This window comes from Asterias rubens, chromosome 12 (assembly GCF_902459465.1).
Source record: "Asterias rubens chromosome 12, eAstRub1.3, whole genome shotgun sequence".
NCBI classification, from domain to species: domain Eukaryota; kingdom Metazoa; phylum Echinodermata; class Asteroidea; order Forcipulatida; family Asteriidae; genus Asterias; species Asterias rubens.
The window spans coordinates 15,370,078-15,386,379 of NC_047073.1; the positions used below are offsets into that span (position 1 = coordinate 15,370,078).

The following is a 16,302-nucleotide window of genomic DNA, read 5'->3' on the forward strand; positions in this document are numbered from 1 at the left end:
GCCTTGAACACCCAGTAGGGTGGATATGTGCGCATTACAAGTCTTATTATTATTATTAACCATGCAAAGATTAAAATGGTACTTATCGGGTTTCATGGCTTAGCGGTTTTGCGCATCAAATCAAAGTTCCGTTTGTTTAATTATCGGGGTGTAGGTTGAAATCACGGTCAGGACACTTGAGTCCTTGAGCAAGATGCTTTCCAATAATTGCTTCTCTTCACCCAGGGGTATAAATGGTACCTATAAATGGTAGAGGTTGATAATGTATTTGAGAAAGCCTTTCGGAGCACCACGGCATCCCGGGGCTGTATAGGGAGCTGATAAAGATTACAGGAATTTTTGGCCCAATGACCAGGCCACTAATGTATAGTGCATTGATACGTTGACTGTAAAATGCACTATATTAAAGGGTCAATGTAACTTTTGTAGGACAAAAAACACGATGTCCACAGATTTACACTAAACTTACACAGTTTGAAGATAATGATAGTAGAAAGCTTCCCTGAAAATATTACTTGCTGAGGTGCTGTAGTTTTTGGGAAATGAGTAAAACAATGTCATGAAAATAATTTTCGTCTCATGAGACGAAAATTAATCTAGTTAATTTAATTAATTTGAAGGGAAGCTTTCCACTATCATTATCTTCAAACCCTGTAAGTTTAATGTAAATCTATGGACATTTTGAAAAGGTACCCAAATCCTTTAAAACTAATTGTTAATGTCATTAATTTTTTTATTTATTTTTATGAAACAGGCCTGGACGGGGGAGAATGACCGCATCCAAGAGAAACTCCTCAGTTTGATTGGCCGTATCGGCCGCGAAGCGCGCAACGCCAAGACCACTTGCAAGGTCCTGGAGCTACTCTGGGACTTGGCGCATCTGGCCGGTATCGCCACGCCCCATCTGCAGCATGCTCTGGACGAGCAGTTGGTCATTCTCAGTGATTCCTTTACAGTGAACATGACGGTCAAACAGAAGTACATCAGTAAATGTGTAGGAGATATAAAGAAGGTAGGAGTTCATGGAATCAGCTTCTTTATGGACAGCCATCCTTGAAAAATTTACCCGATAATTTATGTTTTATTTATTTTAAAAAAAAAAAAAAATTGGGGGAGGTTAAATTCTTATGTTTATTGAAGCCTGTGTGCATTGATTAGAATTGCAAACTGTCTCGTTTGCCCATGAACTGCCCCGATCTCAAAGTTAAAAAATTACTCAAGATGCCCCAATTTTTAGTGAAGGATTTGTGGTATAAAACATGATAAATAAACATATGTTTCATACTCCGCTGAATGTAGCTCCGCTGAATGTTGGAGCGCCATGAGCGTCACCAAGTGACGGATTAAAGTGTTATAAAAACCAATCACTATTTTAAATATGGACCAATTAGCAGCCCTCTTCTGACCTCTGCAAGTGGGCGGCCTACTTCGATGATTATCCTCCATAAAGTCCCCCAAAGTCTGCCATTACAACGTTATCTACAAATAGTAACTGTAATTGTGTTTTAACTTACAGGGTTTGTTGGTCGTCCCTGCATTGAGGCAGTTGCATTCAATCACCAAGGGCATCACAAAGCAGAGCTATACCAAAGACAAGGTCAGTAGGTTTCCTCAATTACTTAAATTGACCTCATTTCAATGTTTCCGCAAACAATTTAGTGAACTGAATGGTTGCTGTACACAGTCGTTATCACGTAGCGATAGACAGCCTATAATATGTATAATGGTGTCGTTGGTATTGTCAGCTGCAGAACACGGATTTGATACCCAATCATGACACTTTTGCCCTTGAGCAAAGCAGATAGAACCGTAAGTGCTTCTTAAGAAGTATAGAAGGCGGTACTGTACATTTTGCTCTGCCAGCCAGGCTCCTACTGGATAACACCCAGTTCTAAGATGCTTACACCTCCTCATGAGTAGGTGGCAGCATGCCCCTGGTGGCAGTTGATTTGGGTTGATAGCCCAAATCAGTTAAGTGTAGACCTCATCTTGAAATTTTTCACCTGTCCTTGTAATGTCAACGATCTCCTATAAAAAATAGAAGAGAAGAAAAAAAAACGAAGAAAAGAAGAAGACAAAAAACTGTAACAAGCAAATAAATGTAACTCAGATCTTTTTCACTCCATTTGAAAGGATTGCATAATAGCAACCTTACTAGAATTTCATTTTACTGTGATTGGAAATATTTCTCTTACCAACCATTGTAACACGAACAGAACCACAAATTCATAACCAATGGTCTGTACTCGGGCTTGAGTGTTTTGTTTTGTTTTTGTGTTATCTTGGTGTGCAAGAAGTCACCGAGGGTAATAAGGTGGGGGGAGGGGTAAGAGTGCAAATGTCTTAAGTTGCCTATGGTAAGGAAGAGGGGGTATGAGTACTTAAAACTAGAGGGGGTACACGTATGAATGCAGTCAACTAAAGTCGGCAAAGGTAAGGAGGAGGGGTATGAGTGCGATCAACTAAAATTGCCTATGTTAAGGAAAGGGTTAAAGACTGATATCTAACCACCCTTATCACATTTGTTTTGGACAGGGCTTGCCCCAGGAGCTGAACAGAACCTATGATATCATCAAATTAACTACGCAGAGTCTTCTGAAGTATCACAAGATGGCCGTCTCGTCATTAGAAGGCATTCCCTTAGAACCTCAAACTATGATGGATGGAAGATACTCGCATGAAGAGGTCTGTAGTTATTTATTTATTCTGGTTGTGAAGCAAATGCTTCTCAGAAAATAACATAATTTCAAATATAAATCTATTTAAAGGCACTAGATACTGTTTGTAATTACTCAAATTAATTGTTAGCAGAAAAAAACTTACATGTTAATGATCAATGGAGAGCTGTTGATAGTATAAAATATTGTGAAAAACAGCTCCCTCAGAAGTAATGTAGTTTTTTAAGTATTTGAATTTGATTTTGAGACCTCAGAATTAGATTTTGACGTCTTGAAATCACGCACCTGAAAGCACACAACTTTGTGTGACAAGGGTGTTGCTTCTTCCATTATTATCTTGCAACATAAACGACCAATTGAGTTCAAATTTCCTGGTTTGTTATTTTGTGCATGTGTTGAGATATGCCAAGTGAGAAGACTGGTCCTTGACATATACCAAAGATGTCCTGGGGTCGATTTCACAAAGAGTTAGGACTCGTCTTGTCTCGAGTTAGGACGAGTAACTCGTCCTAACTAAGGATTAATCTTAAGGTCTGCATGCTACAGCGCAGGGTTGGGACTCGTCCTAAGTCCTAAGATTAGTCTTAAGTTTGGAAGAGTTTTGTGAAACCGACGGCAGTGTCTTTAAAGGGTTTTGATGTAGATCAAGTTATTTGGCCATGACATAAATCCATACTCACTGTCAATGAATATTTATGTAACATAATTTACCTGTAAAATTTTCAGCTTCCTTAGGCTTTAAGATTTTAAGAAAAAAAGAGTTAAAATCACAGAGCAATGTTTTCAGGAGAGCTGTGTAAATGTACATGCTAAAATAATTGTTGTCTCACTGAGACAAAATTTATTTTTGTGAAATTGTTTTACTCATTCCTCAAAAAGTTACAGCACCTCAGCAAGTAAAATTTTAAGGGAAGATTTCTACCATCATTATCTGTAAACTGTGTGAGTTGAACGTTAATTTGGGGACATTGTGTTTTGTGACGTAATTAAAGTACCCAACCCCTTAAAATATAAAACTTAAAAAAAAAAAAAAATACCAGATCTGTAAAAACTCATAATATTTTTTTGTCCTCAGTATGTGGATGTGCATCTAAGGTTCCTGGCCTTTATTCTGCAAGAGGGGGCGCTCTATCTTCACTGGCATCGAGCTAGAGATATATGGGACTGTCTAGTTGCCAACCCAGATGCCTGTGAATTAGACAAAGAGGTAATTAGTTCACTTGACGTAGTCATCATAGTAAAGTTGGTGCGCCATTTTGGGAGACGGTGTCCCTGTGATTTGAATGTTCAATACTGCAACTTAACTTTCAAGATGGCGAGTGTGGCGGACAGTATCAGGTGTGGCAGGCGTTGCTTCAGAGGGTCCATACACAAGACCATCTTGAAAGAATTTTTCTTCATTTGAGAATTTGACTGGGATTTTTTTCAAACAAAATTTCCTTCTTACCTGTTTGTTAGATCTTGTCTGTTTGGCTTTGTACATGTTGTAACATGTCGTAGCTGAGCCGATAAGAGCACAGATTCAAGCTCTTGTGTTTCTGATCAGCAGAGTGTGGGTTCCAGTCCTCAGTCGTGACACTTGTGTCCTTAAGCAAGACCTTTATTGTTGTGTCCTTTGGGCGCGGCGCAAAGCGTTGGTCTTGTATGTTGTGTTTTATCAAGTAAAAGAGTCTAATGCGCTTAGCGTAAAGAGTAGGGGTTTGACCCAGTGTTCTTGTATGATTGGCCGCATATTGTGCCATAGCACCTTGTTAATCATTTAACGGGGGTATAAAATATTAGGTTTCTTTTTTCAAATCGTAGCTCATAAAATTCCTTGCAGGAAAAACCCAAAAAACAGTGCTTTGATACATCCAAACCCTGTGTTATTCATAAAAAAAATAAATACATTTTAAACCAAGTATGCAGCACCCACAGCCAAAATTGTACACAGGTTGCTAATCATTAACATCAACAATCTCTACCCTCACAGGTACCCGTTTACCCCTGGGTTGTGAGAGGCATTTGTAGTTGGGTAGCTTGAGCTGGGTGCCGCTAATAATAAAAAGTTGATGTTTCCTCTTGATTTTTTTTCTTTCTGCAGACCTGCTTTGAGTGGTTCCGCATTGGTCTGACGGATCTGGAACCGGAGCCTCAGATGCAACTCTTCAAGGAGAAACTCCTGAAGCTAGACCCGACCACCCTCTCACCGACAGGCTTCGAGTGTGTCAAACCATTCTTTGAATCCATTAATATGAACAACCATTGCCTGAAGAAAACCTCCTCCGGTCTGGTAAGTCTAGAGCATGAGATTAGACCAAACAAGTGCTCGAAACAAAATGTACAAACACAATCAATTGTGATCTTCAATAATTGGCTTGTGATTTAATAATAATAACCAATTCTTATATAGCGCATTTCACAATAACCGTATCAATGCGCTTTACATTAGTGCCCTGGTCATAGGGCCAATAACATCCCTTTTTAATGTTTCTCAGCTCCCTTGGGAGTATACAACCTGGGCAACAGTTGATATCGCTCCAAAGGCTTTTTCATTCACAATATCAACCTCTACCCTCGCAGGTACCCATTTATACCCCTGGGTGAAGAGAAGCAATTATAGTAAAGTATCTTGCTCAAGGACACAAGTGTCACGACCGGGATTTGAACCCACACTCCGGTGAATTCGCAACAGAACTTGAATTCGATGCTCTTAACCACTCGGCCATGACACTTTACACTCTATTATTTGCCATAATAATAAGCTGCGAGCGTCAATTAGTCAAACATGCACTTCATTCTCAAAAAAGTCTTTATTTTATCAGGTGTGAAAGTTACACACGTGCACTCAATGCATGATGTGTGTGCAGATACATTCTTATAATATGGCACTTCTACGTTTTGACTTGATTTTTATACATACAGGAGCTGTGTGAAGCCTTTAGAATATCCCCCAAAATATCATTCATATGTGTTCGCTACCACATCAAACCCTCTCATCATTTAACTCCCTTTTATTGTATTCATTTTCTTGGTCATTATTTTGTGAAGGTTGTTGAGAAGCTTGAGCTATACGGCCTTGACTTCATGTGGCAGATTGCTCTGGAGACGACCTCAGAAGAAATTGCAGATCAGGCCATTAGACACCTGATGAAGATGTGCTATACCAACTTGTCACCCAAACTTAAGAAGGTATGAGGGGGGAATAGATGGGGTATAGTGGGTAAGAAGTAAAGTGGTTTTGAACATGTAACATGGCCGGGGTGGTGTAGTGGTATCTTTCCTTGCATTCCACCTCTAGGACCCAGGTTCAAATCACACCAGGGGCCGATTTCACAAAGATCTAAGATTGATAGTAACTGCAAATCAATCATAGTTGCTATGAAAATGGTGATGTCACAATACAAATTACTATGGTGATACTGAAAAATTGTCTTGCGATTAATTTGATTGCTTTGTGGATTGGGTTTCCTCCCACATCTATATGAAACTTTCTTCCTTGTCTTCTCTCCATTTGGTTCTTGGCTAGTAGTACAGTGATTATTAAAGTTCGCTTTTTCTGAGATTCATTGGCTTCACAACCAGAACAAATTAAATGAAAGTGAAATGAAAGGACTCGTCTCCACACCAAATGAAACTTTCTCTCCATACTTCAATATTTTTAATTCTTGATACGTTCTCACCCCTGGCTTCTACAGGACCTTGTAAACCATTACATAGTGCTATGTCAAAGGAGTAGGTCTCATAATTCAAATGAATTCCCACATACGTTGCAGGAAAATACTGAATGTGTGCTTAGAAACAACCGTATTAAGCACCTAATAAATGTTGTGTATTATTATGTTATTGTCAACAGGACCCTGTGGCACTACACAAATCCTTTATAGCTGAGTGCTACAGGAGGTTAGAGCTGGCCTCCATCACTATTGGAGGTACGGCAATAGCATTTGTCATATCCCAGGCCACCAAGACTCTGACTGCTGCCACCGTGCCGGAGGTCGCCACTCTACCAAGTCCCTCAAGGTGAGACACTCATTTATTTCCTTAAAGGAACATGTTGCCTTGGATCGGTCGAGTTGGTCTTTGAAAAGCGTATGTAGCCCTTTGTTATAGAATGCATTGATTAGAAAGACATTTTAAAAGTAGAATATAATGATCCACACAAGTATCACTCGAAATTGCGTGGTTTTCCTTTTACCTCGTCGCAAACACGGTCGGCCATTTATGGGAGTCAAATTTTTGACTCCCATAAATGGCCGACCGTGTTAGTTTGCAAAGTAAAAGGAAAACCACGCAATTTCGAGGCAAATGTGTGTTGATCATTGTATTCTACTTTTTAAACATCTTTCTAACCATATGCATTCTATAACAAACGGTTACATATGCTTTTCAAAGACCAACTCGACCGATCCAAGGCAACGTGTTCCTTTAAAGACAATTCTGATTTAGACTTGACTCAGTGGCCTGTCGGAGATATGTGTGCTGTTGTTATGATTTAGACTTGACCCAACTCCCTGTTGGGGGATGTGTGTACAGTTTATCTGTTTTAGACTTGACTCAGTCCCCTGTCAGGATGTATAAAAAAACATTCTGAATTGATGCCTGTGATTTGTTTCACTGAAATCAGTTAGTACTGAGTATACAGTGCTAACACACATCAGTGTATATGTGTAAAAACCCAAATTAATAGTTTCTGCTTTAGTTAACAAGTTTTTGTGCTTACAGGCTTCATGAAATCTGCTCAGTGAATTTTGCCCTTGATTACCAAAATGGAAAAAACAAATTCCCACTCAGAACCAATCTTTTTAACAATTTTTTAAGAAATATTTGTGTGATACTTTCATTCCCCCCTTATTTATAATAATTCCTCCCTTAATTTGTTTACCTGTCCAAAGAAAGCAACCAGTAATTGCGTTAACCAAACCAAGTGACAGGTAAGAACCGAAAAACACAACACAAATTTGACACCCTCAAGTGTTCCCTAAATGACATGAATGACCTGACCATTTCCAGGAATCTCCCCATGCACAAACTAGCATCTTGGGCCAATATGCGCAATTTGCAGGTCACTACGTGGTAAACCTGAGGTTGCCACGGGGAAAACAACAGTCCCTTTTGCATGCCAACAAGGTTTAGTTCCCCCCTCCACCAAAAAAAATAAAAATAAAAAATGTGGAAGTGAAGTTGTCATTTTCAAGAAGTCCACATGGTGAATTTAGTGGTGAAATATTTAGAGCCACTGGAATGTTGTGAATATATGCAAACTAGGCTTTTGATGTTTTGTCCAGCCTTTTGTGTAACCCAAGGGCCGTGCAAATCTTGTGTGTATTTAAAGGCAGTGGACACTATAGGTAATTACTAAAAATTGTTGTTAGCATAAAACCGGAGAGGTTGATAGTATAAAACATTGTGAGAAACGGCTTCCTCTGTAGTGACATAGTTTTCGAGAAAGAAGTAATTTTCCACATCAAACATCTGAAAGCACACAACTTCGTGTGACAAGGTTGTTTTTTTTCTCTCATTATTATCTCCAACTTCAACGACCGATTGAGCTCAAATTTTCACAGGTTTGTTATTTTATGCGTATGTTGAGATACACTAACTGTGAAGGCTAGTCTTTGACAATTACCAATAGTGTCCAGTGTCTTTAAAACAACTGAATGTTTCCGAAAACCAAAGGTTTACTTTGCCTTTGAGGTGTCCTAAAGTTATCAGGCATGCTTAGTATTGGCTGAATTCCTCTTGTGAAATTGTGCCATAGAAACAATTTAAGACACTGTACTTACTTAAAGCTTGGTCATTTTTTTCTTTTTCTTTTTCCAATTTTCCAATTACAAATTTGCATGGCATAATTTTAGTGGGGTTGAAGTAATTGCTTAAATGGAAAAGCAAGTGGTTTAACTCTAGTAGTATACCCAGGTTCGTTGGTAATTTAGACCAATTTAGGGATTGTGTATAAAGCATTCCTATTGGTTACAACACGCCACGCAACCTTAAAACGACCTTTATGAAGGTTATACTTGTCACCGAAATAAAGTTTCGGCAGTTAGCTTTGAACTTGTGTATACTCGACTGCCGCCATTGTACACCATTGTTTTTGTTTTTCAAGTACATGCACTGGAGTAATTTTAGTAGGAGTTTAGATTTGCATACCGAGTGGTGGGCCCTCTTGGGGGTTAGACTCTATCCCTTAAAGGATCTATGTAACTTTTGTAGGACAAAAAACACAATGTCCACAGCCCTGAAAATATTACGTGCTGAGGTGCTGTAGTTTTTGGGAAATGAGTAAAACAATGTTATTGAAAATTATTTTAAGCATTTACAAACATATTTTCATGACATTGTTTACTCATTTCTCAAAAACTACAGCATTTTAGTAAGTAATATTTGCAGGGAAGCTTTCCTCTATCATTATCTTCAAACCCTGTACGTTTAATGTAAATCTATAGACATTTTGAAAAGGTACCCAAATCCTTTAAAACCCAACTCCCGAGGTGTACCTCATATTAACATGTTCAGGATGGTGTTTGTTGGATTCTCCCCTCCACCCCACAGCACACACTTTTGAGGTGACTAATGATATTAACCAAAAACACACATTAATCCGAAACATGTTTGAGGATGAAACCCCAAAACCTTTTGCTGCACAAGCAATTCTTGAGGTGATGGATTAACATTGGTTCTTTTGCATTATATCTAACCCTAAACAAAATTATGGTGGAATGACCTTATCAGTGTGATGTACATGTACCTTGCAAGTAACTCACATGAACTTCACATGTTCATTCGCATACCTCTTGTACAACTAACCTGTACCTCACATCTACATGTACCTCACATGTACTTGTAATGTACCTCACACACACACACAGTGCGTAAACACCTGCAATCGGTGACCCTCCTTTGTTCAATTCTTTTTGAGAGCAACCGGGGACCACAATTATTTTCTTTGTGATAGCCACCCTGGACCCATTTTCCCTTTTGTTATAGATCCCCGGTTTGAATGTGGATACCTACCCACACACACACATCTACATACCTCACATTTACTTGTAATGTACATTATACCTCACACACACATGTACAATGTACCTCACATGTACTTCACATGTGCATATATACACCTCACATGTGTGTACCTCACACACACATGTACACTGTACTTCACATGTGCATGTACCTCACACACATGTACAATGTACCTGATTTGGTGATTTAGTTTGGAACCTCTTATGTACCTCACCTACTATTCACCCCCACATACTCCTTGTAACATTATGATTATGGAAAGTCTCCTTTTTTTTTCCCCCACCAACAGGTCAGCAAAATTGTTGGTAATTGAACGCCTCCTGAAGCTTGCAGAGACATACATCACCACGGTTGAGGATCAGCACCTCTCCCCTCGTACAATCCTACCTCACGGTGCCTCCTACCAGGGTCACCCCATCACGATGCAAGTCACATGCGACTCACCAAAGTATGACTTTGTCCTCGTGGTGAGTTTAGAACATCAAGCCTTCTACATCTTCTTCTCTACATGTATTTCATAAATGAGCAGCTTCGTGAATGCCACACCGTGCCACATATCGAGCACTAAATGATTTCAACATGCCTCCTACTAACCCCGCCACACATAGATGCCACTTCTACTGCGATGGAAAAGTGGCCGAGAGCGTGGCACATCGCGAGCCAAACGTGGGAGGATCCCCATGAGAGTGGTTTTCATGCTCGGGTTTGGATCTCCAAGGTTGGAATGCTGCATTCTTTGTGAAAATGCACAAAATAAGCGTAGCCGGGTCGTAGCTAGCAGTCAGTCGTGATGTAGTCTTTAAGTTGCAAAATTGCTGGATTTTGACATGGTAGTGCCCCGATTTGGTAACTTTTTGAGATCAGGGTGATCAACATTGTCTTGGTAAGGTCGTTGGGCTGTGTGAACGGGGGTTTTGAGCCTTGGTGCATACTTTTTTATCATCAATAACTTGCAATCCTATCAACCGTCTTTCATGTTAGTTACGGACTTGTCTTTTTTTTGTACAGGGTCACGGAAATGAGACATTACAGAGTGTGCGTCAACGTATTGCCCATCGCATGAGAACAACAGTTGAAAACATCCAGATTGCTGCAAATGATAGAATGGTAATAATAATAAAAGTTCAAAGATAATAATTATAATAATAATAGCTAATTCTTATATATGTAGTGCATTTCATAACTGAAATAAATACCAATGCGCTTTACAAAAAACAAAAGGCAAAGGGCAACAAAATAACAAATAATACACCTTTATAACAGGCAAACTACATTTTAAGGATTAAACTTAAAAATAGAGAAAAGAAAACAAATGTGGTTGAACTGAGTTTTGATTTGTTCTATGCTCTGTTGAAAGCTGATGTAGCTGGGAAGATAAGCCCAAAGTGTTAGGGCAGCACTGGAGAAAGTCCTTGAACCGAAAGATCATGAATTCAAAGAAAAATTCAAACCGGTACTCGACAGGGACTCAACAGGGACACGAACCCACACTCTGCTGAACAGAAGTTTGAATCTCAGATCTTGAATTGTTTATTTGTTTTTGTAGTTGACTTCTAGCAAGTATCCAAAGCTACTGAGGCAGCTAGAGTTTGAAGATCAGCAGTTGCTGACTGTGAAGCAGCTAGGAGCGACCGTGTCAAGAATGGATGAGGTGTGGGAAGATAGATGGGTAGACAGATGTATATTAATAGTAATAATAACTACAGGCCTGTATTTTGTATTATTTGTCGCCACACACACAAGGCTTGAAGGCCACTTCAAGGTGTGGGCTACAATTATTTTTGTCAAGAGGCCGTTGCCACCTACTCCTAGGGCTGAAACAGGGTTACCCCTTTTACAGTTCATACGGATGTAGGCTTGGGTATCATCAGTCCGAAGCCTGGCCTGTAGAGCAGAAAGCACTACCTCCCCATTTTTAGGTAGTAAGTGTCACGACCGGGATTCGAACCCACACTCTGCTGATCAAACACCAGAGCTTGAATCCGGTGCTCTTAACCGCTCTGGCAAGGGCACCGAGGCATTTTCTTTGTGGTAAAGGGCACCCTATGAGGACATTGTAAACTTCTACTGGAGCATTTCAAGGGCACCAAGGCACTGACCAGTTTGCCTTCTCTGTCTGTAAAGTATTAGTCCTGTAACCAGCTCTTATATAGCGCATTTCACAATTAGAGTCTCGATGCGCATTTACATTATCGCCCTAGTCATTGGGTCAATAACATTCCTTTAATCTTTCTCAGCTCCCTGGGGAGTATACAGCCCCGAGCTGAGGGCAAGGCCATACTTCCGTCATGTCCTTTGGAGAATCTTTACGTCTATGGGGAACTTTTGAAGGCCTGCTATTAATTGGAAAATGAGTTCACCACAAAATTGAATTGGACATTTCCCTTTTCCTCTTTATATTTTTTTATATCAATACATCACACCATTTAATGACCTGATATTTTCTAAAATATTTGTAATGATTTCGTTCTGCAGAGCATACCATTCACTGGCAGACAGTCCTACATGGCCGAAGTGGAGAGGTCGTTACCGGGTGTTGTCATGGCGATGGGAGGTCAAGTCTTTGAGATGTTGTACCAGCTGGCCGAGCTCGAAGGCTCAAGGTTCGGACTTTGTTTAAGATTTCTAAGATTATTATTATTATTATTATTTATTCAGCCATTTCAACGATGCAAGACAATAAAAAATAAATTCCAAATGGGCAAGGAGAAACAAAAGCAATATCGTAACTGATCCATAGACCCGCCTCCCCACATCTATCTAAGCTGTTTGTGAAATTGAGCCCACCAAGATTTATGTTAAGACGGTGATTTTTGACATGTGCAGTGCCTTCAAAGTATTTTGTCAAATGTCCTGGATGCGCTAGAGATTAATTCTATTAGGACTCAACATCCTTCAACACATTCAAGTCACTTCTGAAAGCCCACTTGTTTCAGGATGCCTACCATCAATGACTTTATTTCTTCTGTGCCACAGCGCCTTTGAGCAAACCTTTGATTTGGGCAGTTTGTTAATGATTGATTGATTGATTTACTGATTTGGCGTCTTTGTTGTAGGTTAACAGAGCGAGTTAGGAATCTCCTCATGCTTATACCAACGGACCCTACAGTACAAGAAGCTTTAGACTCAATATGCAGACAGGTAAGCCAAGATGAATGAGAATTACAGTGGGTCGGCAAATCTTGTTTGTGTTTTTTTGTCAGGACATGATCTCAAATGAGTTTTTTCCTATGTTGGAAAGATTTCACCAGAAAGTAACTTTGACATGATCATTTCTGTGCACACCCTGGACTGCGTACATACTAAGTGTCAAGTGTCTGGTAAACTAAGTGTAGGTCATAGAGTTATATATAAGAACTAGAGGGCGCACTGGTGATGCTTCTTGCACAAACGCGACGGGACCGCGAGAAAACACGCGCACCATTCTGCACGCGCGTTGAATATGAAGTACATGTTGGAGTTTGTGTTTATTGAACGCTGACGCGATCCTGTTTTGTCAACTTACAAAATGGCCGCACAAATACATGCTAAGCAATGCCTGTTTGTTCAACTTAGAAAATGGCCGCCTGCGCGCATGCCAGGGGGCGTATATACATAAGTCAGTGCGCCCTCTAGTTCTTATATATAACTCTATGGTGTAGGTTCAATTCCTGGTCTTGGCAATTGTGTCCTGAAGCAAGACAGTTTGCCATTTTTGCTTAGTCCTTTGGATGAGGCATAAAACCACAAGTCCTGTGTGTTGTGTAATGCACATCAAAGAACCCAGTTACAATTATCACTAAGAGAAGGGGTATATGCCCCAGCATTACTGACTGTGGCTGCAATATTATTGTTATAAGTATTTAGTCACAAATTTTATGAATGAAGAACTTTTAAAAATATCAATAACAGTGAAAGCTTCACTCTTGTTTTGTTTTTTACCCCAGAGTGAAGGAACATCAGTGGATTGGGGCGATGGTTCCAGTTCTCCTAAAGAAACCACCAAAGCCACACTGGATTCCCTCTTCAAGACTAACTCACAAAGCATGTCAGCATTCAGGCTACTCTATAATCTAGAGGTAAGGGTTAAGGCTAGTTTAAAGGCACTGTACACGTTTGGTAATTACTCAAAATATATATTACCATAAAATCTTACTTGGTAACGAGCAACGGAGAGCTGTTGATAGATTAAAACATTTTGAGAAAAGACTCCCTCTGAAGTAACGCAGTTTTTGAGAAAGAGGAAATTTTTCACTAAAATAATATAAGACTTCTGGCCTGAAAGCACACTATGTAATCTTTATGCACTCGTTTACCTTTCTATAACAACTTTTTTGGACAGTTGAGACAGCTCGACCATTCAGACAACTTGACTAAAGACCAAGACAAGTTGACGTATGGCCGAGACGGGGGCCTCAGCACGGGGCGTGCACAGGGCCGGGAAGGGGGGGGGGGTTAGGGTTAAGGTTAGGGTTAGGGTTAGGTTGAGGATTTACAGGAAATACGTGTAAACATGTCAGTAACGGAGGTCGACAGTTGAACCATCGACTTGTCTTGGTCATCCGCCGAGGTGTCTCAAAGTCGAGTTGTCTGAACCGTCGAGTTGTCCGGACGGTCGAGCTGTCTCAACCGTCGAATTGTCCAAACCGTTGAGCTGTCCGAACCGTCGAGTTGTCTGACATCCAAAACAACAATAGTCTTCATTTCATTCAAGTTCATCTCTAAACATTGCATCCTTCTCTTACTCCCTCAAGGTTCTAAGCAGTCGGCTAGTCCCATCCCTTCAGGAGGACAAAGCAACGCAGATGAGCGCGCAGACGTTCCGAGAGAACTTCCTGAACGCAGGTGGACTGAGTCTAGTGATTAGCGTTCTACAGAGAGAATCTATACCACAAGATATGGATGAAGAGACGCGCAGAGGATGCTATATCATATGCCTGCATTTAGCAAGGTGAGTTGAAGGCAAAACATTCCATCCTGAGAAAAAAAAAAAAACCCCAAAAACCAGCAGGACTTTCTTTGTGCTCTTCAGCATTTCTGCTGATTGACACCAGCAGTAGGCTTGTGGGTCAGGGTCAGGGTCACTGGCCTTTGGGAAGTGGGTTCCAGGGTGAACGTTTTCTAAAACAATAGACCCTTCCCATGAAATATGTAAATTGCACATAGCGCGTGCGCACTAACGTTTTGGTTGGCAAAATGAGGGAACATCGCGCTGTTATGTACACGGCTAATGGGTGCGTGACGCACACGCGATTGCGCGTCTGCTTAGTGCACAACTCTATGGTGTTTGCCAACCAACAGGGTCTGTACGCATGCGTGAATGTAATTAGCATATTTCATGGGAAGGGTCAATTACTTGAACAGCTGATAAGAGTCACAGTGATACTGGTGAGTAGAGACCAGGGAGTTGGTTAAAGGCACTGGACACTATTGGTAATTGCTCAAAATAATTGTTAGCATAAAAACTTACTTGTAGCGATCAATGGAGAGCTGTTGATAGTATTAAACATTGTGAGAAATGGCTCCATCTGAGGTAATGTCGTTTTTGAGGTAGAAGTTATTTCTCACAAAAGTATTTGAATTTGATTTTGAGACTTCAGAATTTGATTTTGAGGTCTCGATTTCAAGCATCTGAAGGCACACAACTTTGTGAGGCAAGGGTGTTTTTTCTTCCATTATTATCTTGCAACTTCATCGACCAATTGAGTTCAAATTTTCACAGTTTGTGTGTGTGTGTATATGTTGAAATACACCAAGTGAGAAGACTGGTCTTTGACAATTACCGAAGGTGTTAAGTGTCTTTAATGCTAAATTCACGTAATGGGCACCCTAAACAAAGACGACAACATTAGGAGATTGCCAACCGCTTCATGAAGACGGCTCAGTTGGTGGAGTGCCACTTTGTCCATTTGTAGCCACAGGTTCAAATCCTGCTTGAGTAAATTTGTCTTTGTCCATCTCAAAACTAAATTCATCTTTGTAAAGTGGTGGAGGATTACCTAAATAGGCAAGCCCAAATTGACCATATTTTTTACAGCATAAGGGTGGATGTCTTCCTTCACAATTACAGTATCATCTTACTTTAACTTACTATGTGTAGCTTTCTTGCATCAATGACGAAATACCATAACATGTTATTAATATTATTTTTTTTAAAACCTGTCTGCTTACTTGTTTTTGAAGTCCTCACGCCATCAAAAATCCAACGATTTTTAAATAAATATATACATCCAAACACCTTTTGAAGATGTTTTTCATTGCTATCACCAGATTCCTACTCTGCGGAGAGACCACCACTGACGTAATGGAAAGTGATCTGTCCCTCACTGAGAGCCAAGCTGAGGTTTCAGCCGATACCTCGTCAGGAAATTTATCATCGAGCTTTGGAACATCACCTCGTAAGATGAGTCTTGTGGAGAGGATGTCTAGCGTGGAGGCCAGCGGCGATGTCGCATACCGGGAAGGGACGTCAAAGGCTATAGCTGTCATACAGGTAAAGGTTCCTGTCAAAATTAATCCAGGTAGTTGGATAACAATTTTTGTGTGAAATTGTTTTGTTGACAGACAATATTTTAGTAACAAACACAATGATAATATGGTGCCTAATCACCGGAGAATTTAAATAACCTAACATGGG

The 16,302-nt window shown here is 40.1% G+C and overlaps 1 protein-coding gene across 1 annotated transcript in view; it reads left to right on the plus strand.

The window, feature by feature from the left end:
• Nucleotides 1–16,302, plus strand: part of LOC117297528 (ubiquitin carboxyl-terminal hydrolase 24-like) — a 58,285-nt gene that overhangs the window by 12,469 nt on the left and 29,514 nt on the right. The window contains exons 11-25 of the mRNA XM_033780615.1: nucleotides 755–1,012; nucleotides 1,517–1,597; nucleotides 2,536–2,685; nucleotides 3,754–3,885; nucleotides 4,762–4,950; nucleotides 5,709–5,849; nucleotides 6,514–6,680; nucleotides 9,976–10,153; nucleotides 10,695–10,793; nucleotides 11,233–11,337; nucleotides 12,162–12,289; nucleotides 12,743–12,827; nucleotides 13,613–13,744; nucleotides 14,420–14,616; nucleotides 15,936–16,158. Coding sequence (XP_033636506.1) covers nucleotides 755–1,012; nucleotides 1,517–1,597; nucleotides 2,536–2,685; nucleotides 3,754–3,885; nucleotides 4,762–4,950; nucleotides 5,709–5,849; nucleotides 6,514–6,680; nucleotides 9,976–10,153; nucleotides 10,695–10,793; nucleotides 11,233–11,337; nucleotides 12,162–12,289; nucleotides 12,743–12,827; nucleotides 13,613–13,744; nucleotides 14,420–14,616; nucleotides 15,936–16,158 — 2,265 coding nt within the window. The remainder of the gene's footprint in view (nucleotides 1–754; nucleotides 1,013–1,516; nucleotides 1,598–2,535; nucleotides 2,686–3,753; nucleotides 3,886–4,761; nucleotides 4,951–5,708; nucleotides 5,850–6,513; nucleotides 6,681–9,975; nucleotides 10,154–10,694; nucleotides 10,794–11,232; nucleotides 11,338–12,161; nucleotides 12,290–12,742; nucleotides 12,828–13,612; nucleotides 13,745–14,419; nucleotides 14,617–15,935; nucleotides 16,159–16,302) is intronic.